Source organism: Lampris incognitus, chromosome 2 (assembly GCF_029633865.1).
Source record: "Lampris incognitus isolate fLamInc1 chromosome 2, fLamInc1.hap2, whole genome shotgun sequence".
NCBI classification, from domain to species: domain Eukaryota; kingdom Metazoa; phylum Chordata; class Actinopteri; order Lampriformes; family Lampridae; genus Lampris; species Lampris incognitus.
In genome coordinates, this window is record NC_079212.1 from 53,670,183 (window position 1) to 53,693,354 (window position 23,172).

At 43.4% G+C, this 23,172-nt stretch overlaps 1 protein-coding gene across 1 annotated transcript in view; it reads left to right on the forward strand.

The window, feature by feature from the left end:
* The window catches only part of agrn (agrin), a 556,768-nt gene that overhangs the window by 341,115 nt on the left and 192,481 nt on the right, over nt 1-23,172 (forward strand). Inside the window, exons 16-17 of the mRNA XM_056300025.1 lie at nt 3,277-3,402; nt 6,567-6,694. Of these exons, the coding sequence (XP_056156000.1) occupies nt 3,277-3,402; nt 6,567-6,694 (254 nt within the window). The remainder of the gene's footprint in view (nt 1-3,276; nt 3,403-6,566; nt 6,695-23,172) is intronic.

Consider the following 23,172-nt stretch of genomic DNA (forward strand, 5'->3'; position numbering starts at 1 on the left):
GCCCCAGTGTTGCTTCTGGCTCGTTTGTCGTTGCTGGGCAAATAGCTGCCCCTGATCTTGGGGGGGGGGGGCAGTAGAGTAGGGTTGATGTCCCACCGTTGCAGGTATTAGTGACTCTTGCAGGTGATTTGGTAGGTGTAAGTGGATGTGAGGGAGATGGCGTGAGCCACATTAGGTCCCACTGCAGCTGGCTAGAGAGAAGAACTGGTGGGCAGCTCCACTTGTTTTGGAAGATACATGTAGTCGCCTACACCTTCCCAGCCACTGCAGATTTTGTCCAATGGATGAACCCTAGAAAAATAAGGAATTGGGTTTGCCAATTGGGAAAAAGAGGAGACCAACCCCCCCCCCCCAAAATGCCATGATTCAACTCATATACCTGATTATTTGGCATCACTACGCCATAAAACATTCATGCAGTCATCTGTTGTTTTTTCTTTATGTAAAGTACATGACCATAAGCATAATCTTTGCCTATAAAGTATTGTTTTAAACAGTAATAACTTAATTTAGAGATGTTCTTAATTTTTTTTTGCTGATACAATGTAAAATAAAAATTTCAGTAGATACTGGAACAGATGCCAATACTTTTTTCATTGACATATACCATTATATATAGATAAAACCATCTTCTGTAGTGTACAACATTCAATCCTCGAAAATACTCATATGAGAAAATACTCTTAAGAATGGAGCTCATGAATGGACTTGAAACTTGGAAGTAGCCCTAATCTGATAGTTCTTCCCCTAATGTTAGGCTATCACACCGTCCTGCATCCACAGAGACATGCATAGTGTGTTGTGTGACATGGGCTAATCGGCGCATGGAAATAACATAGAACGGTGAAAAACAATCATTTTTTAAAAGAAGGCAGAATTTCATAAAAAAATTAATAGAAATGATGATGTGTCAGAGTTAGGATTAGAAAAAATATCTTTTTACAAAAGTGTTCTTTGTTGTCATATCAATCAACCAGCCAAGGTCATTTCCCATTCTACCAGTGCTATGACTTAAAACCAAGCCAAGCTCTGTAAAACACCACAGCCCACATCTGCTGACCTCTGCTGCTGGACCTGATCGCCTGACCTGACCACCTGACCTGGCCACCTGACCCGATCACCTGACCCGACCACCTGGCCCGATCACCTGACCTGACCACCTGACACGGTCACCTGACTCGACCAGCTGACCTGACCAGCTGACCTGATCACCTGGCCCGATCACCTGACCTGACCACCTGGCCCGACCACCTGACCCAATCACCTGACTCGACCATCTGACCTGACCAGCTGACCTGAGCAGCTGACCTGACCACTTGACCTGATCACCTGACCTGACCACCTGACCCGACTGCGTGATTTTTTTCGTACCCGTTTTCCGGGAACTCTGCCTCTGATTGGCTAGTACTCGTTGCCTCCGTTGGTTAGGTTGGTTAAGGTTAGGGTGGGGTTAGGGATAGGGTTAGCCAATCAGAGGTAGGGTAGGGGCGGGTCTTCCCGGAATCCAGGCGTGACGGAGGCGTGTTCTTGCAGAAAACGGGTACGAAAAAAAATCACGCGATCTGACCACCTGACTTGATCATCTGACCCGACCACCTGACTTGATCACCTGACCCGACCACCTGACTTGATCACCTGACCCGACCACCTGACTTGATCACCTGACCCGATCACCTGAGAGTAGGGCTTGCTTACTTTGTCGTGTGGCCACACTTGAATATTTCTCAACATCTCCTTCCAGCTGTAACAGCCAATGGTGTTTTGGCCAAGGCAGCTCCATATGTAGCCAATGGGGGACAGCTGCCATTTGAATCAGACCCTTTTTTGTTCTTCTCCAACCCTGTGGAGCGCCACAGACCCTCTGAAGCTACACAGACCCTGTGGAGCTCCACAGACCCTCTGAAGCTCCACAGACCCTCTGAAGCTACACAGACCCTCTGAAGCTACACAGACCCTGTGGAGCGCCACAGACCGTCTGAAGCTACACAGACCCTCTGAAGCTACACAGACCCTCTGAAGCTCCACAGACCCTCTGAAGCTACACAGACCCTGTGGAGCGCCACAGACCCTGTGAAGCTCCACAGACCCTCAGTGTCCTGACAGCTTGCAGTGAGGGGTTGGAACTGATGGAATGAGTAACTCTGCCCCTTTTTCTCACATCCCCTTGATTTCTTCTGTCTGCATCACAGATGTGCTTCTAGTGGGACGCTGACCAGAGCACTCATTGAAACCAAGAGCATGTTGGCCATCCGGAGCTCCGCTGTCTTGTGGCTGTCTGTTTGTTAAATCACAACCTGTGTGTATGTGTGAATGTGTTGTCAAGCATGCCCTGGTATATTTAATCTTTTAAACATTTGTATGTGCATGCATGTGTCTTTGTATGTGTGTGGATACCAATGTGTGTTTGTTGTCCAAGTTTACGTGAGCAGGTCTGGAGTTAGTGTGCATATGTTCATGTACGCTGATGTCCTCACTTATCTGTTCATGTGTTGTTTAGTAAAAGTGTGTGTATGTATGTGTATTTCTGCTTTTGATGTTTATGTATTCACTTGACAGCTCTCAAGAGCTCCCAGTGGAGTAAGACAAGGTCCCAGTGCTGGGGTGGAGTATGTTCCCTTTCCCCCGCACAGAGGGCCTGTAAATCTGCAGACCACTGGGCAACAGATGTCCTGTAGACCTCAGTACTCCACGCTGGCCTTCTACCCCCTCTGCACTCACTGTATTTGATCATGAGTCCTTGAACAGGGCCATCCGAGGCCCCTAATGTCTTCACAACATGTTTAGCCAGCAACTGTTTGCCTCCACAATCGGTTCTAATCTCCTTCTGAGCATAAACCAATTCAGTCACGCCCACCTCCACCCCGTTCCACTAGACAAACTGCCCCTGCGCTGCTGCTACGCTAGTACCATCACCCATTTGCATGAGGGGAAGGAGACTGCCCTTCATATCGCGAGCGATATCTCAGATGAACCAGATTCTGTAGAGTGATTTAAACACTGCTTTCTCACACCCAGAAGCCTTAAAAGATGGACAGTCAGATGTAGATATTTTTGTGGTAAATGCAGGACCTGTTTACGTTGTGTGCAGTATAAACCATCATAAGGTACCCATCATGTATTCTGTGTCAGAGATGAAGGAAATAAACTCCAGATTTCATGTTAAGAAGCTTCATAAAGGTGCCATGTGATCACAGTTGAAGGGTAGAAGATCAGATAAGGAATTCGTGAATTTGTTCAAGAATCGTGAATCATTATGAGCCCCTCTAACACTTCCAGGTCCCACGGTGGCAACCACCACCATACCCACAGCCGAGGACAGATCGTCCTGTGACAACACACCCTTCGGCTGCTGCCCTGACGGCAAGACGGCCTCCAGCACCGCAGAGGGCGCCAACTGCCCCTGTAAGTTACTGTCTAAGCTATCCACACATCATTGTGCCTTACTCTACCACCACCCGAGTTCCCAAATCTTGCCTAATCTTTTCCTACTTTCCTTGTCATGCTCTTTTCTAATTTAGCTACCGGTCTGTTCACATTAACGTGCGAATCAGTAACAGAAAGACTTGCTGTGGCAGTGCCAGCACTGAAACTTGGACTGCCCTACTGTAGGGCCAGGAGCTGGGAGCCAATGAAATTCATATGCTAATTAGTGAACACGTCTTGCCCGACCCCGATCTGTGTGAAAGTCCAAGATACAATAACATGCAAAACATGGGTCGTCCGGGTGGCGTGGTCTATTCCGTTGCCTACCAACACGGGGATCGGCGGTTCGAATCCCTGTGTTGCCTCCGGCTTGGTCGGGCGTCCCTACAGACACAATTGGCCTTGTCTGCAGGTGGGAAGCCGGATGTGGGTATGTGTCCTGGTTGCTGCACTAGCGCCTCCTCTGGTTGGTCGGGGTGCCTGTTCGAGGGGAGGGAGAACTGGGGGGAATAGCGTGATCCTCCCACACACTACGTCCCCCTGGTGAAACTCCTCACTGTCAGGTGAAAAGAAGCAGCTGGTGACTCCACATGTATGGGAGGAGGCAAGTGGTAGTCTGCAGCCCTCCCTGGACCAGCAGAGGGGGTGGAGCAGCGACCAGGACGGCTCGGAAGAGTGGGGTAATCGACCAGTTGCAGTCGGGGAGAAAAAAGGGGGGGAACCCCCCCCCAAAAAAACATGCAAGGTGTAACAAGGTGTCCAAATATAGCACATATATATGTGTAAGTCCAAATATGTGCTTACACAGTGCAGAGCTTTGTATAGCGAGAGATGAGATGATGGACAGTTTCCAGTTTCTGTCTAAAGGATGACATGAAGATGCCCTGTAGCACCTTTTAACACAGTTTGTGGCAAGAGTTTTTTTCCTGTTTAACTTTATTCCGACTGTCATTGCCTTCGCTCGTTGTGTTTGTGTGCACAGTGTGTCTGAGTTCAACCCCCCTCAGGTTATTTTACCCAGAAGACGTAGGAGCAAGGTACCAGGAAACCCCCGCGAGCCATCAAGCCTTGTTTTATCATCTAGGGCTTCTGCTAGAGGCATTCATCGTAACAACCCTTTCCTTTGTGTTGGTTTGTCTATCAGTCTGTCTGTTATTTCCCTGTATCCTTTTCTCTGCCCCATCCCTTAGTCAGCCTTGCTCTGTTTGTCCAAGTCTAGGCGAGGAATTTGTTTTAGGGGCATGTTGTGTCATGATCAGAGTAGTCACACAAACCAGCACACGGTCTGCCATCTGGGTACTGTGCTGATGGTCCCACAGCCTCACCAGAGCTCTGCCTTCACCTGTCACCCCTGCTATACAACGTGTACCGTGTTCTGGTGTTTTAAGGCCCCCTGTTGACTTCCCCACTCCTCTACCTTAGATTTCTGTCATGTCTCACGTCCATGTAGATTAACAGTCCGGTTCTCTGGCCAGACGAGACTTATGCCGTCATGTCTTTCCTCTTTTTTAAAAAGAAGGCCACTTTATTTTCACGTTGTGTAGTTCGAGTGAAATGTGTTCTCTGCATGTAACCAGGCTATTGTATAGCAGCAGTGGGCAGCTGCAGCACCCGGGACCACCTCCACTTCTTCTTTCCATTGCCTTGCTCAGGGGCACAGACAGGAGACCTTCTAAATTCAACACTGTAATAGCTACAAGTATTTAGAATGGCATTGCAGCAGGGGTTTTGTCCTCTTAACGTGTGTCTGACTAAGGTAAGGTTAGGGTTAATACTCCTGCCTGTGCCCCTGAGCGAGGCAATGGAAAGAAGTGAAGTTGGTCCCCAGATGCTGCAGCTGGCCACTGCTCCTATACAATAGGATGGTTATATGCGGAAGACACATTCATTGTAAGAATACAATGACAAAATAAAGTGGCTTTCTTCTAGTATCTTCCATGTGACATCAGAGATAACATGTAGCTCACACTCATGTGGAAGTTGTTGGTATGTTAATATCCACTTATAACAATGAAGTCTCACATTCATTACAGTTTACAGTTTAAAAGGACGTGATAATCACATGACGTCCTCCTCTCCTCTCTCTCTTCAGTCTGTCTTGATAGTGGGACAGAGTTTTACTGTCTCAGATGTTTGTCTTCTCTACAGATGAAAAGTTTCTCACCATTCATCCCTGTTTTCCTTGGCCAGAGCTCAGCCATCAGGCTGTCTTCTGCTGCTCCTGCCAGGTTTGAGCAGGAGTCTGCTGCTCTGGATGTCCTGTAAACGTGTTGGGATGGTGAGAGGGGCTCTGGGGGGTTTTAACCAGTCTGTGGTTTGGCAGGGCTTGGTGACTATAACAGCTGTCTGTCCTGGTAGTCATACAAGAGCTTTTCCTCTTTCATGGCACGCTTTGCATGGGTACCCATGATTGAGTTGGGTGATTTGTTCAGCTGATTATAAGTGGAAGTGAATCCCAGAGTTCATGTGTTGCTCACTCATCCACTTTCTCAGCATCCTCTCTCCAACCTCCTGTAGTTACTTCCCAGTATCTTCTCTAATCCCCACTTCATGTCAGACCCACTGCCCCCTGGCAGTAGAACGAGGCAGTACAGAGACTGGTAGGTGTTAGCCAAGGTGACCCCAGGTCCTGCAGACCTCCTGCAGACCTGAGCTCTGGTTGCTCTGAGTGTGTGTGTCTGCTCTGCGTGATGGTTCCTGACAGGGCATGTGTGTATTGCCATCCCTATGTGTCTTTGTGTGTTATTTAATGTGTTCTTTCTCCACTCAGTCCTCCATGCCTTCAACAACTTCTGGGATGAGTCTCGGTCTGGTAAAACTTGGCCCACTTGTGTCCTTCCTCCATCCTTCGCTTTTCACTTCTTTCCTTCCCATACTCCCACCACCATTACTGCCACCCCCTCCACGAGACTGATTTCCCATAAAGCCTCACCAATCAACGAACACATTAACCTCCAACTTACCCTCCCATATTGAACATACACACCTCATCACTAACCCTGACCGGCACCGCCAGACCCAGGTCCATGTGGAGCGGTGGCACCAGGCTGTGCAGGAGCGTCGTTGCTGTGTTGCTTCTTGACTTCAGAGCTTTGTGATGCAGTTGATGTAATGGTGTGTGTGCATTGTACCTCCCCTTACAGCTACAATGAGGTTCAGTGGATTACTGTATTTGGACCAGATGGAGGGTCAAGAGGTCTTCTATACCCCTGAGATGGAGGACCCGAAGTCAGAGCTTTTTGGAGAAACAGCCCGCAGCATAGAGAGCGCTGTAAGTATGGTAGAGCAGAAGATAGTTTCACTGTGTGGTAGGTTCCCTCCACACCTCGTTTTCTGTGTTCTGCTCAACTCACACCTGTGAACAAGTGTTTCTGTTGTGTTAAGCTGAAACCTCCTCTGATGACATGGAGACGTTTCTACATTTGCATGGGTGGTGTTGAGTGTGCATGTTGTGTGGCATCTGATCTGCCTGTGCTGAACATGTGTGTGAGGGGCGGAAGGTGGAGAGGTGGTTCAGGTCAGTCTTTCCATCAAGGCAGACTGAGACACTTGAATTAATACTCTGATCCATTAATACTCATAAAACATGCATCCAGGCATAGTTGGTTTTGTTTTACTGATCTTACCTGCATCACATGGTGGACATGTGATGCAGGGTTCCAGTACAGTTTGGATATTTAATGGCTGGTGTAAAAGTTGAAGTTCTTTGCATAATTTTGTGGGATTTGAAGGTTAGTGACATCAGTGTGTAGTGGCGAATGGAGAAGCCATTGTTAAAATGATGGAAGCAACCATTTAGACTGTACTGGACTACATTATTATTAGCATTATTACATTATTAGCAGACTCAGGCCCTAGTGATGTAACCACAAGCTAACATGAGGATAAAGTTAAGGATTTTCTACTTTCTCACTTTGAGAAATTAAGGCTACAGATGGTGGCTAAAATGTCATGCGCACATGAGTATATGTGTGTTTGTATGCAAAAGCACGTATTATTTGTGTGTGTTTGTGTGTATGTGCTCACTTGCATGTGTGTGTGCGTGTGTGTGTGTGTGTGTGTGTGTGTGTGTGTGTATGTGTGTGTGAGTGTGTGTGTGTGTGAACAATTCATATGTAGCATGCACATGGATAGTTCTACTTTAAAGACTTTATCTGACTGCTCACATTCACAAAAAACACTCCACACCACCAGACATAAACCCAGGAGGGCAGCATGACATGTAGCATAGCTCTCCGAAATCTTAGTTTCTATCATGCCTGTGCTGCAGCGACATATTAATTTCTGCCACCAAATTATGATAGTTGTTCTGGGTTTTTTTGCAGTGCACACTGTAATTTAACAGTGACTTTTATACTGTAGGAGACAGAACACAATGATGTGAAATTAAACCAGCTTCTATCATCATGTGGAGCTTTTATCATCATGTGGAGCTTCTATCAACATGTGGAGCTTCTATCATCATGTGGAGCTTCTATCATCATGTAGAGCTTCTTTCATCATGTAGAGCTTCTGTTGTTATGTAGAGCTTCTATCATCATGTGGAGCGTCTATCATCATGTTAGAGTGTCTATCATCATGTAGAGCCTCTATCATCATGTGGAGCTTCTATCATCATGTGGAGCTTCTTTCATCATGTAGAGCTTCTGTTGTCATGTAGAGCTTCTATCATCATGTAGAGCCTCTATCATCATGTGGAGCTTCTATCATCATGTGGAGCTTCTTTCATTATGTAGAGCTTCTGTGGTCATGTAGAGCTTCTATCATCATGTGGAGCGTCTATCATCATGTAGAGCTTCTGTTGTCATGTGGAGCTTCCATCATCATGTGGAGCTTCTATCATCATGTAGAGCTTCTGTTGTCATGTGCAGCTTCCATCATCATGTAGAGCTTCTATCATCAAGTAGGGCTTCTGTTGTCATGTAGAGCTTCTATCATCATGCGGAGCTTCTATCATCATGTAGAGCTTCTGTTGTCATGTGGAGCTTCTATCATCATGTGGAGCTTCTGTCATCATGTTAGAGTGTCTATCATCATATAGAGCTTCTGTTGTCATGTAGAGCTTCTATCATCACATGGAGCTTCTATCATCATGTAGAGCTTCTGTTGTCATGTAGAGCTTCTATCATCATGTGGAGCTTCTTTCATCATGTAGAGCTTCTGTTGTCATGTAGAGCTTCTATCATCATGTAGAGCCTCTATCATCATGTGGAGCTTCTATCATCATGTGGAGCTTCTTTCATCATATAGAGCTTCTGTTGTCATGTGGAGCTTCCATCATCATGTGGAGCTTCTATCATCATGTAGAGCTTCTGTTGTCATGTGGAGCTTCCATCATCATGTGGAGCTTCTATCATCATGTAGAGCTTCTGTTGTCATGTGGAGCTTCTATCATCATGTAGAGCTTCTGTTGTCATGTAGAGCTTCTGTTGTCATGTAGAGCTTCTATCATCATGTGGCGCTTCTATCATCATGTAGAGCTTCTATCATCATGTAGAGCTTCTGTTGTCATGTGGAGCTTCTATCATCATGTAGAGCTTCTATCATCATGTAGAGCTTCTGTTGTCATGTAGAGCTTCTGTTCTCATGTAGAGCTTCTATCATCATGTGGAGCGTCTATCATCATGTTAGAGTGTCTATCATCATGTAGAGCCTCTATCATCATGTGGAGCTTCTATCATCATGTGGAGCTTCTTTCATCATGTAGAGCTTCTGTTGTCATGTAGAGCTTCTATCATCATGTAGAGCCTCTATCATCATGTGGAGCTTCTATCATCATGTGGAGCTTCTTTCATCATATAGAGCTTCTGTTGTCATGTGGAGCTTCCATCATCATCATGTGGAGCTTCTATCATCATGTAGAGCTTCTGTTGTCATGTGGAGCTTCCATCATCATGTGGAGCTTCTATCATCATGTAGAGCTTCTGTTGTCATGTGGAGCTTCTATCATCATGTAGAGCTTCTGTTGTCATGTAGAGCTTCTGTTGTCATGTAGAGCTTCTATCATCATGTGGCGCTTCTATCATCATGTAGAGCTTCTATCATCATGTAGAGCTTCTGTTGTCATGTGGAGCTTCTATCATCATGTGGAGCTTCTATCATCATGTAGAGCTTCTGTTGTCATGTATAGCTTCTGTTCTCATGTAGAGCTTCTATCATCATGTGGCGCTTCTATCATCATGTGGAGCTTCTATCATCATGTAGAGCTTCTGTTGTCATGTAGAGCTTCTATCATCATGTGGAGCGTCTATCATCATGTTAGAGTGTCTATAATCATGTAGAGCTTCTGTCATCATTTGGAGCTTCTATCATCATGTAGAGCCTCTATCATCATGTGGAGCTTCTATCATCATGTGGAGCTTCTATCATCATGTTGAGCTTCTTTCATCATGTAGAGCTTCTGTTGTCATGTAGAGCTTCCATCATCATGTAGAGCCTCTATCATCATGTTGAGCCTCTATCATCATGTGGAGCTTCTTTCATCATGTAGAGCTTCTGTTGTCATGTAGCGCTTCTATCATCATCTTGAGCTTCTATCATCATGTTAGAGTGTCTATCATCATGTAGAGCTTCTGTCGTCATGTGGAGCTTCTATCATCACATGGAGCTTCTATCATCATGTAGAGCTTCTGTTGTCATGTAGAGCTTCTATCATCATGTGGAGCTTCTATCATCATGTAGAGCTTCTATCATCATGTTAGAGTATCTATTGTCATGTAGAGCTTCTATCATCATGTGGAGCTTCTTTCATCATGTAGAGCTTCTGTTGTCATGTAGAGTTTCTATCATCATGTGGAGCGTCTATCATCATGTTAGAGTGTCTATCATCATGTACAGCCTCTATCATCATGTGGAGCTTCTATCATCATGTGGAGCTTCTATCATCATGTAGAGCTTCTGTTGTCATATGGAGATTCCATCATCATGTGGAGCTTCTATCATCATGTAGAGCTTCTCTTGTCATGTGGAGCTTCTATCATCATGTAGAGCTTCTATCATCATGTAGAGCTTCGGTTGTCATGTAGAGCTTCTGTTCTCATGTAGAGCTTCTATCATCATGTGGCGCTTCTATCATCATGTGGAGCTTCTATCATCATGTAGAGCTTCTGTTGTCATGTAGAGCTTCTATCATCATGTGGAGCGTCTATCATCATGTTAGAGTGTCTATCATCATGTAGAGCTTTTATCATCATGTGGAGCTTCTTTCATCATGTAGAGCCTCTGTTGTCATGTAGAGCTTCTATCATCATGTGTAGCGTCTATCATCATGTTAGAGTGTCTATCATCATGTAGAGCTTCTGTCATCATTTGGAGCTTCTATCATCATGTGGAGCTTCTATCATCATGTAGAGCCTCTATCATCATGTGGAGCTTCTATCATCATGTTGAGCTTCTTTCATCATGTAGAGCCTCTATCATCATGTTGAGCTTCTATCATCATGTTAGAGTGTCTATCATCATGCAGAGCTTCTGTTGTCATGTAGAGCTTCTATCATCACATGGAGCTTCCATCATCATGTAGAGCTTCTATCATCATGTGGAGCTTCTATCATCATTTTAGAGTGTCTATCGTCATGTAGAGCTTCTATCATCATGTGGAGCTTCTTTCATCATGTAGAGCTTCTGTCGTCATGTGGAGCTTCTATCATCATGTGGAGCTTCTATCATCATGTAGAGCTTCTGTTGTCATGTAGAGCTTCTATCATCACATGGAGCTTCCATCATCATGTAGAGCTTCTATCATCATGTGGAGCTTCTATCATCATTTTAGAGTGTCTATCGTCATGTAGAGCTTCTATCATCATGTAGAGCCTCAATCATCATGTGGAGCTTCTATCATTGTGTGGAGCTTCTGTTGTCATGTAGAGCTTCTGTTGTCATGTAGAGCTTCTATCATCATGTGGCGCTTCTATCATCATGTAGAGCTTCTATCATCATGTAGAGCTTCTGTTGTCATGTAGAGCTTCTATCATCATGTAGAGCCTCAATCATCATGTGGAGCTTCTATCATTGTGTGGAGCTTCTGTTGTCATGTAGAGCTTCTGTTGTCATGTAGAGCTTCTATCATCATGTGGCGCTTCTATCATCATGTAGAGCTTCTATCATCATGTAGAGCTTCTGTTGTCATGTGGAGCTTCTATCATCATGTAGAGCTTCTATCATCATGTAGAGCTTCTGTTGTCATGTAGAGCTTCTGTTCTCATGTAGAGCTTCTATCATCATGTGGAGCGTCTATCATCATGTTAGAGTGTCTATCATCATGTAGAGCCTCTATCATCATGTGGAGCTTCTATCATCATGTGGAGCTTCTTTCATCATGTAGAGCTTCTGTTGTCATGTAGAGCTTCTATCATCATGTAGAGCCTCTATCATCATGTGGAGCTTCTATCATCATGTGGAGCTTCTTTCATCATATAGAGCTTCTGTTGTCATGTGGAGCTTCCATCATCATCATGTGGAGCTTCTATCATCATGTAGAGCTTCTGTTGTCATGTGGAGCTTCCATCATCATGTGGAGCTTCTATCATCATGTAGAGCTTCTGTTGTCATGTGGAGCTTCTATCATCATGTAGAGCTTCTGTTGTCATGTAGAGCTTCTGTTGTCATGTAGAGCTTCTATCATCATGTGGCGCTTCTATCATCATGTAGAGCTTTTATCATCATGTAGAGCTTCTGTTGTCATGTGGAGCTTCTATCATCATGTGGAGCTTCTATCATCATGTAGAGCTTCTGTTGTCATGTATAGCTTCTGTTCTCATGTAGAGCTTCTATCATCATGTGGCGCTTCTATCATCATGTGGAGCTTCTATCATCATGTAGAGCTTCTGTTGTCATGTAGAGCTTCTATCATCATGTGGAGCGTCTATCATCATGTTAGAGTGTCTATAATCATGTAGAGCTTCTGTCATCATTTGGAGCTTCTATCATCATGTAGAGCCTCTATCATCATGTGGAGCTTCTATCATCATGTGGAGCTTCTATCATCATGTTGAGCTTCTTTCATCATGTAGAGCTTCTGTTGTCATGTAGAGCTTCCATCATCATGTAGAGCCTCTATCATCATGTTGAGCCTCTATCATCATGTGGAGCTTCTTTCATCATGTAGAGCTTCTGTTGTCATGTAGCGCTTCTATCATCATCTTGAGCTTCTATCATCATGTTAGAGTGTCTATCATCATGTAGAGCTTCTGTCGTCATGTGGAGCTTCTATCATCACATGGAGCTTCTATCATCATGTAGAGCTTCTGTTGTCATGTAGAGCTTCTATCATCATGTGGAGCTTCTATCATCATGTAGAGCTTCTATCATCATGTTAGAGTATCTATCGTCATGTAGAGCTTCTATCATCATGTGGAGCTTCTTTCATCATGTAGAGCTTCTGTTGTCATGTAGAGTTTCTATCATCATGTGGAGCGTCTATCATCATGTTAGAGTGTCTATCATCATGTACAGCCTCTATCATCATGTGGAGCTTCTATCATCATGTGGAGCTTCTATCATCATGTAGAGCTTCTGTTGTCATATGGAGATTCCATCATCATGTGGAGCTTCTATCATCATGTAGAGCTTCTCTTGTCATGTGGAGCTTCTATCATCATGTAGAGCTTCTATCATCATGTAGAGCTTCGGTTGTCATGTAGAGCTTCTGTTCTCATGTAGAGCTTCTATCATCATGTGGCGCTTCTATCATCATTTGGAGCTTCTATCATCATGTAGAGCTTCTGTTGTCATGTAGAGCTTCTATCATCATGTGGAGCGTCTATCATCATGTTAGAGTGTCTATCATCATGTAGAGCTTTTATCATCATGTGGAGCTTCTTTCATCATGTAGAGCCTCTGTTGTCATGTAGAGCTTCTATCATCATGTGTAGCGTCTATCATCATGTTAGAGTGTCTATCATCATGTAGAGCTTCTGTCATCATTTGGAGCTTCTATCATCATGTGGAGCTTCTATCATCATGTAGAGCCTCTATCATCATGTGGAGCTTCTATCATCATGTTGAGCTTCTTTCATCATGTAGAGCCTCTATCATCATGTTGAGCTTCTATCATCATGTTAGAGTGTCTATCATCATGCAGAGCTTCTGTTGTCATGTAGAGCTTCTATCATCACATGGAGCTTCCATCATCATGTAGAGCTTCTATCATCATGTGGAGCTTCTATCATCATTTTAGAGTGTGTATCGTCATGTAGAGCTTCTATCATCATGTGGAGCTTCTTTCATCATGTAGAGCTGCTGTCGTCATGTGGAGCTTCTATCATCATGTGGAGCTTCTATCATCATGTAGAGCTTCTGTTGTCATGTAGAGCTTCTATAATCATGTGGAACTTCTATCATCATGTTAGAGTGTTTATCGTCATGTAGAGCTTCTATCATCATGTGGAGCTTCTTTCGTCATGTAGAGCTTCTGTTGTCATGTAGAGCTTCTATCATCATGTAGAGCCTCAATCATCATGTGGAGCTTCTATCATCATGTGGAGCTTCTGTTGTCATGTAGAGCTTCTGTTGTCATGTAGAGCTTCTATCATCATGTGGCGCTTCTATCATCATGTAGAGCTTCTATCATCATGTAGAGCTTCTGTTGTCATGTGGAGCTTCTATCATCATGTAGAGCTTCTATCATCATGTAGAGCTTCTGTTGTCATGTAGAGCTTCTGTTCTCATGTAGAGCTTCTATCATCATGTGGAGCGTCTATCATCATGTTAGAGTGTCTATCATCATGTAGAGCCTCTATCATCATGTGGAGCTTCTATCATCATGTGGAGCTTCTTTCATCATGTAGAGCTTCTGTTGTCATGTAGAGCTTCTATCATCATGTAGAGCCTCTATCATCATGTGGAGCTTCTATCATCATGTGGAGCTTCTTTCATCATATAGAGCTTCTGTTGTCATGTGGAGCTTCCATCATCATCATGTGGAGCTTCTATCATCATGTAGAGCTTCTGTTGTCATGTGGAGCTTCCATCATCATGTGGAGCTTCTATCATCATGTAGAGCAGGGGTCGGGAACCTTTTTGACTGGGAGAGCCATAAAAGCCAAATATTTCTAAATATATTTCATTGAGAGCCATATAGTATTTTTAACGTATAATAAATAAAATATGTCTTACTTTTAATGCGACTTCTGGTGCTGCATGGTTTTGCTGATGGCCTTGTAGTCTGGTTCATATGTGGTGAGGTTGAGCTTCATGCAGGCGTTGAGGCTTCCATCAGTTAAACGTGAGCGTAGGTTGGTCTTAATGTTCCTCATATGCGAGTAAGACTGTTCACATGCATATGTAGAGCCAAACATGGTCAATACGGCAATACTCACACGCTGCATTGTGTGGTATGTCACAGGAAGCTCGTTCCAAGTTTTAAGAATCAGCTGGTCTTCAGGTTGAAGATTTTTAATTTCTGTCCACTTGTGTTCCCTCGCCAGCTCTGCTCGCTGTCGCGCAAGACTTTCCAACTCTCCATTAAGTGACTTGAACTTACTCATCCACATGTCTGATGCCTTCAGGTCAGCAACTTCCAGCTCAAAGTCTCCGATAGAGACCCCGGGGATGCATGTCAGGTCGATTTTGTCCACTGCACACTCATGTGGATGAGTGATGAACTTGAAAAGACCAGTGCGCGCACGAAATTCTCCAAAACGTGCTTTGAATGACTGCAGGAGATTGAACGTAAAGCCAGCTAGCTGCTGGAGATCCAGATGTTGAGTGGAGTCACTTGCTAAGCATGCATCTCTAAATTGTTGCAGTCTTTCAAAGTGCAGAAGACGACCTGTTTCAATGTCCCTGAGAAAGACTTCCAGCTTGCTTTCAAATGCAAACACTGCTTGTTGAAGGGATGAGATTGTATTTCCAATACCTTGCATTTTCACATTGAGCTGGTTCAGATGGCCAGTTATGTCCACGAGATAGTGAAACTGCAGGAGCCAGTCAGTGTTGTCTAGCTCAGGATGCTTGACGCCTTTCATTTCAAGAAAAGTCCGGATTTCACTCAGGCAAGCTGCAAAACGGCTGAGCACCTTCCCCCTTGACAACCAACGCACGTTGCTGTGTAAAAGCAGACCGGGATAATGATTCCCAACTTCTTCTAACAGAGCTTTAAACTGGCGATCATTTAAAGCTCGGGCAACAATAAAGTTGACCACTCGAATGACCAGCGACATCACCTCGCCAAGCTCCTGGCCACACGTCTGAGCACAAAGCGCCTCCTGGTGCAGGATGCAATGAAAACTTAGGATGGCTCTCTTTTCATGTTCACGGAGAAGCGCTACAAATCCTTTGTTCTTCCCCAACATACAGGGTGCACCATCAGTACAGACAGAAATAAGTTTATCCATCGGTAGTTTTTTTTCTTTAGCAAACTCCATGAAAGACATGAATAAATCCTCTCCTCTTGTTGTCCCTTTCATTGGCAAAACAGCCAAGCTTTCCTCACGCAGTGTGTCACCTGCAGCATACCTGGCAATGATACTGCACTGAGATAGATGGCTAACGTCTGTTGACTCATCTAACGCGAGAGAAAAGTATGTCCCGGCGTTTATGTCCTTCATTTGTGTTTCCTCGACTTGATTTGCCATCATGATGCTACGATCGTGCACAGTTCTTGCTGACAGGGGCATGTCTTTTATTCGTTTGATTATCTCGTCTTTATTTGGGAAGTCATCAAACAGTTCATTGGCCACATCAAGCATGAATGTTTTGGCATACTCGCCATCTGTGAATGACTTTCCATTCCTTACTATTGCCAAAGCCCCCGCAAAGCTAGCGGAATTCCCGTCACCTTGCTTGGTCCACACACATAGTTGCTGCTGACTCGTCTGCACTCTCCGCTGTAGCTCCTCGCATGCCCTTTTCCTGCTGTCCCCCGCTGGAGATTTCGATGCAAATGAAGCATGGTGCGTATCGAAGTGCCGCTTTATATTTGACCGTTTCATCGATGCAATTTTATCATTGCATATTAGACATACCGCAGATCCTGCTCTCTCCACAAATGCAAATTCCTCTGTCCACGCAGCCTGGAATGCACGGTAATCATCGTCTTTTTTTCTTTTCGCCATCTTTTCCGTTACAAGGGTTGAAGCGGATAAACTAGTTGGCTATCTGATAAAATTGATTTCTTCACCTTTACAATGACCCGGACATGCTCGCGAGCCATTGGTTCCCGACCCGACCCACGGGTGACCCGTGAAATTCATCTTCAAAACTAATTTCTGTTTACTTTAAAATGACACAGTATTATTAAGAAATATCACAAGTATTTTAAAATCAGTTCCAAACTGATTTTTTTTTTTTTTTTTTTACAACTCAAAATTGTCTGGGAGCCATATGCCGTCACCGGAAGAGCCATATATGGCTCGCGAGCCATAGGTTCCCGACCACTGATGTAGAGCTTCTGTTGTCATGTGGAGCTTCTATCATCATGTAGAGCTTCTGTTGTCATGTAGAGCTTCTGTTGTCATGTAGAGCTTCTATCATCATGTGGCGCTTCTATCATCATGTAGAGCTTCTATCATCATGTAGAGCTTCTGTTGTCATGTGGAGCTTCTATCATCATGTGGAGCTTCTATCATCATGTAGAGCTTCTGTTGTCATGTATAGCTTCTGTTCTCATGTAGAGCTTCTATCATCATGTGGCGCTTCTATCATCATGTGGAGCTTCTATCATCATGTAGAGCTTCTGTTGTCATGTAGAGCTTCTATCATCATGTGGAGCGTCTATCATCATGTTAGAGTGTCTATAATCATGTAGAGCTTCTGTCATCATTTGGAGCTTCTATCATCATGTAGAGCCTCTATCATCATGTGGAGCTTCTATCATCATGTGGAGCTTCTATCATCATGTTGAGCTTCTTTCATCATGTAGAGCATCTGTTGTCATGTAGAGCTTCCATCATCATGTAGAGCCTCTATCATCATGTTGAGCCTCTATCATCATGTGGAGCTTCTTTCATCATGTAGAGCTTCTGTTGTCATGTAGCGCTTCTATCATCATCTTGAGCTTCTATCATCATGTTAGAGTGTCTATCATCATGTAGAGCTTCTGTCGTCATGTGGAGCTTCTATCATCACATGGAGCTTCTATCATCATGTAGAGCTTCTGTTGTCATGTAGAGCTTCTATCATCATGTGGAGCTTCTATCATCATGTAGAGCTTCTATCATCATGTTAGAGTATCTATCGTCATGTAGAGCTTCTATCATCATGTGGAGCTTCTTTCATCATGTAGAGCTTCTGTTGTCATGTAGAGTTTCTATCATCATGTGGAGCGTCTATCATCATGTTAGAGTGTCTATCATCATGTACAGCCTCTATCATCATGTGGAGCTTCTATCATCATGTGGAGCTTCTATCATCATGTAGAGCTTCTGTTGTCATATGGAGATTCCATCATCATGTGGAGCTTCTATCATCATGTAGAGCTTCTCTTGTCATGTGGAGCTTCTATCATCATGTAGAGCTTCTATCATCATGTAGAGCTTCGGTTGTCATGTAGAGCTTCTGTTCTCATGTAGAGCTTCTATCATCATGTGGCGCTTCTATCATCATGTGGAGCTTCTATCATCATGTAGAGCTTCTGTTGTCATGTAGAGCTTCTATCATCATGTGGAGCGTCTATCATCATGTTAGAGTGTCTATCATCATGTAGAGCTTTTATCATCATGTGGAGCGTCTTTCATCATGTAGAGCCTCTGTTGTCATGTAGAGCTTCTATCATCATGTGTAGCGTCTATCATCATGTTAGAGTGTCTATCATCATGTAGAGCTTCTGTCATCATTTGGAGCTTCTATCATCATGTGGAGCTTCTATCATCGTGTGGAGCCTCTATCATCATGTGGAGCTTCTATCATCATGTTGAGCTTCTTTCATCATGTAGAGCTTCTGTTGTCATGTAGAGCTTCCATCATCATGTAGAGCCTCTATCATCATGTGGAGCGTCTATCATCACGTTAGAGTGTCTATCATGATGTAGAGCCTCTATCATCATGTGGAGCTTCTTTCATCATGTAGAGCTTCTGTTTTCATGTAGCGCTTCTATCATCATGTTGAGCTTCTATCATCATGTTAGAGTGTCTATCATCATGCAGAGCTTCTGTTGTCATGTAGAGCTTCTATCATCACATGGAGCTTCCATCATCATGTAGAGCTTCTATCATCATGTGGAGCTTCTATCATCATTTTAGAGTGTCTATCGTCATGTAGAGCTTCTATCATCATGTGGAGCTTCTTTCATCATGTAGAGCTTCTGTCGTCATGTGGAGCTTCTATCATCATGTGGAGCTTCTATCATCATGTAGAGCTTCTGTTGTCATGTAGAGCTTCTATCATCATGTGGAACTTCTATCATCATGTTAGAGTGTCTATCGTCATGTAGAGCTTCTATCATCATGTGGAGCTTCTTTCGTCATGTAGAGCTTCTGTTGTCATGTAGAGCTTCTATCATCATGTAGAGCCTCAATCATCATGTGGAGCTTCTATCATCATGTGGAGCTTCTATCATCATGCGGAGCTTCTATCATCATGTAGAGCTTCTGTTGTCATGTAGAGCTTCTGTCATCATGTAGAGCTTCTTTCATCATGTAGAGCTTCTGTTGTCATGTAGAGTTTCTATCATCATGTGGAGCGTCTATCATCATGTTAGAGTGTCTATCATCATATAGAGCCTCTATCATCATGTGGAGCTTCTTTCATCATGTAGAGCTGCTGTTGTCATGTAGAGCTTCTATCATCATGTAGAGCTTCTTTCATCATGTAGAGCTTCTGTTGTCATGTAGAGTTTCTATCATCATGTGGAGCGTCTATCATCATGTTAGAGTGTCTATCATCATGTACAGCCTCTATCATCATGTGGAGCTTCTATCATCATGTAGAGCTTCTGTTGTCATGTGGAGATTCCATCATCATGTGGAGCTTCTATCATCATGTAGAGCTTCTCATGTCATGTGGAGCTTCTATCATCATGTAGAGCTTCTATCATCATGTAGAGCTTCCGTTGTCATGTAGAGCTTCTATCATCATGTGGAGCTTCTATCATCATGTTAGAGTGTCTATCATCATGTAGAGCCTCCATCATCTAGAGCTTCTATCATCATGTAGAGCTTCCGTTGTCATGTAGAGCTTCTATAATCATGTGGAACTTCTATCATCATGTTAGAGTGTTTATCGTCATGTAGAGCTTCTATCATCATGTGGAGCTTCTTTCGTCATGTAGAGCTTCTGTTGTCATGTAGAGCTTCTATCATCATGTAGAGCCTCAATCATCATGTGGAGCTTCTATCATCATGTGGAGCTTCTGTTGTCATGTAGAGCTTCTGTTGTCATGTAGAGCTTCTATCATCATGTGGCGCTTCTATCATCATGTAGAGCTTCTATCATCATGTAGAGCTTCTGTTGTCATGTGGAGCTTCTATCATCATGTAGAGCTTCTATCATCATGTAGAGCTTCTGTTGTCATGTAGAGCTTCTGTTCTCATGTAGAGCTTCTATCATCATGTGGAGCGTCTATCATCATGTTAGAGTGTCTATCATCATGTAGAGCCTCTATCATCATGTGGAGCTTCTATCATCATGTGGAGCTTCTTTCATCATGTAGAGCTTCTGTTGTCATGTAGAGCTTCTATCATCATGTAGAGCCTCTATCATCATGTGGAGCTTCTATCATCATGTGGAGCTTCTTTCATCATATAGAGCTTCTGTTGTCATGTGGAGCTTCCATCATCATCATGTGGAGCTTCTATCATCATGTAGAGCTTCTGTTGTCATGTGGAGCTTCCATCATCATGTGGAGCTTCTATCATCATGTAGAGCTTCTGTTGTCATGTGGAGCTTCTATCATCATGTAGAGCTTCTGTTGTCATGTAGAGCTTCTGTTGTCATGTAGAGCTTCTATCATCATGTGGCGCTTCTATCATCATGTAGAGCTTCTATCATCATGTAGAGCTTCTGTTGTCATGTGGAGCTTCTATCATCATGTGGAGCTTCTATCATCATGTAGAGCTTCTGTTGTCATGTATAGCTTCTGTTCTCATGTAGAGCTTCTATCATCATGTGGCGCTTCTATCATCATGTGGAGCTTCTATCATCATGTAGAGCTTCTGTTGTCATGTAGAGCTTCTATCATCATGTGGAGCGTCTATCATCATGTTAGAGTGTCTATAATCATGTAGAGCTTCTGTCATCATTTGGAGCTTCTATCATCATGTAGAGCCTCTATCATCATGTGGAGCTTCTATCATCATGTGGAGCTTCTATCATCATGTTGAGCTTCTTTCATCATGTAGAGCTTCTGTTGTCATGTAGAGCTTCCATCATCATGTAGAGCCTCTATCATCATGTTGAGCCTCTATCATCATGTGGAGCTTCTTTCATCATGTAGAGCTTCTGTTGTCATGTAGCGCTTCTATCATCATCTTGAGCTTCTATCATCATGTTAGAGTGTCTATCATCATGTAGAGCTTCTGTCGTCATGTGGAGCTTCTATCATCACATGGAGCTTCTATCATCATGTAGAGCTTCTGTTGTCATGTAGAGCTTCTATCATCATGTGGAGCTTCTATCATCATGTAGAGCTTCTATCATCATGTTAGAGTATCTATCGTCATGTAGAGCTTCTATCATCATGTGGAGCTTCTTTCATCATGTAGAGCTTCTGTTGTCATGTAGAGTTTCTATCATCATGTGGAGCGTCTATCATCATGTTAGAGTGTCTATCATCATGTACAGCCTCTATCATCATGTGGAGCTTCTAATATCATGTGGAGCTTCTATCATCATGTAGAGCTTCTGTTGTCATATGGAGATTCCATCATCATGTGGAGCTTCTATCATCATGTAGAGCTTCTCTTGTCATGTGGAGCTTCTATCATCATGTAGAGCTTCTATCATCATGTAGAGCTTCGGTTGTCATGTAGAGCTTCTGTTCTCATGTAGAGCTTCTATCATCATGTGGCGCTTCTATCATCATGTGGAGCTTCTATCATCATGTAGAGCTTCTGTTGTCATGTAGAGCTTCTATCATCATGTGGAGCGTCTATCATCATGTAGAGCTTCTATCATCATGTAGAGCTTCTGTTGTCATGTGGAGCTTCTATCATCATGTGGAGCTTCTATCATCATGTAGAGCTTCTGTTGTCATGTATAGCTTCTGTTCTCATGTAGAGCTTCTATCATCATGTGGCGCTTCTATCATCATGTGGAGCTTCTATCATCATGTAGAGCTTCTGTTGTCATGTAGAGCTTCTATCATCATGTGGAGCGTCTATCATCATGTTAGAGTGTCTATAATCATGTAGAGCTTCTGTCATCATTTGGAGCTTCTATCATCATGTAGAGCCTCTATCATCATGTGGAGCTTCTATCATCATGTGGAGCTTCTATCATCATGTTGAGCTTCTTTCATCATGTAGAGCTTCTGTTGTCATGTAGAGCTTCCATCATCATGTAGAGCCTCTATCATCATGTTGAGCCTCTATCATCATGTGGAGCTTCTTTCATCATGTAGAGCTTCTGTTGTCATGTAGCGCTTCTATCATCATCTTGAGCTTCTATCATCATGTTAGAGTGTCTATCATCATGTAGAGCTTCTGTCGTCATGTGGAGCTTCTATCATCACATGGAGCTTCTATCATCATGTAGAGCTTCTGTTGTCATGTAGAGCTTCTATCATCATGTGGAGCTTCTATCATCATGTAGAGCTTCTATCATCATGTTAGAGTATCTATCGTCATGTAGAGCTTCTATCATCATGTGGAGCTTCTTTCATCATGTAGAGCTTCTGTTGTCATGTAGAGTTTCTATCATCATGTGGAGCGTCTATCATCATGTTAGAGTGTCTATCATCATGTACAGCCTCTATCATCATGTGGAGCTTCTAATATCATGTGGAGCTTCTATCATCATGTAGAGCTTCTGTTGTCATATGGAGATTCCATCATCATGTGGAGCTTCTATCATCATGTAGAGCTTCTCTTGTCATGTGGAGCTTCTATCATCATGTAGAGCTTCTATCATCATGTAGAGCTTCGGTTGTCATGTAGAGCTTCTGTTCTCATGTAGAGCTTCTATCATCATGTGGCGCTTCTATCATCATGTGGAGCTTCTATCATCATGTAGAGCTTCTGTTGTCATGTAGAGCTTCTATCATCATGTGGAGCGTCTATCATCATGTTAGAGTGTCTATCATCATGTAGAGCTTTTATCATCATGTGGAGCGTCTTTCATCATGTAGAGCCTCTGTTGTCATGTAGAGCTTCTATCATCATGTGTAGCGTCTATCATCATGTTAGAGTGTCTATCATCATGTAGAGCTTCTGTCATCATTTGGAGCTTCTATCATCATGTGGAGCTTCTATCATCATGTGGAGCCTCTATCATCATGTGGAGCTTCTATCATCATGTTGAGCTTCTTTCATCATGTAGAGCTTCTGTTGTCATGTAGAGCTTCCATCATCATGTAGAGCCTCTATCATCATGTGGAGCTTCTTTCATCATGTAGAGCTTCTGTTTTCATGTAGCGCTTCTATCATCATGTTGAGCTTCTATCATCTTGTTAGAGTGTCTATCATCATGCAGAGCTTCTGTTGTCATGTAGAGCTTCTATCATCACATGGAGCTTCCATCATCATGTAGAGCTTCTATCATCATGTGGAGCTTCTATCATCATTTTAGAGTGTCTATCGTCATGTAGAGCTTCTATCATCATGTGGAGCTTCTTTCATCATGTAGAGCTTCTGTCGTCATGTGGAGCTTCTATC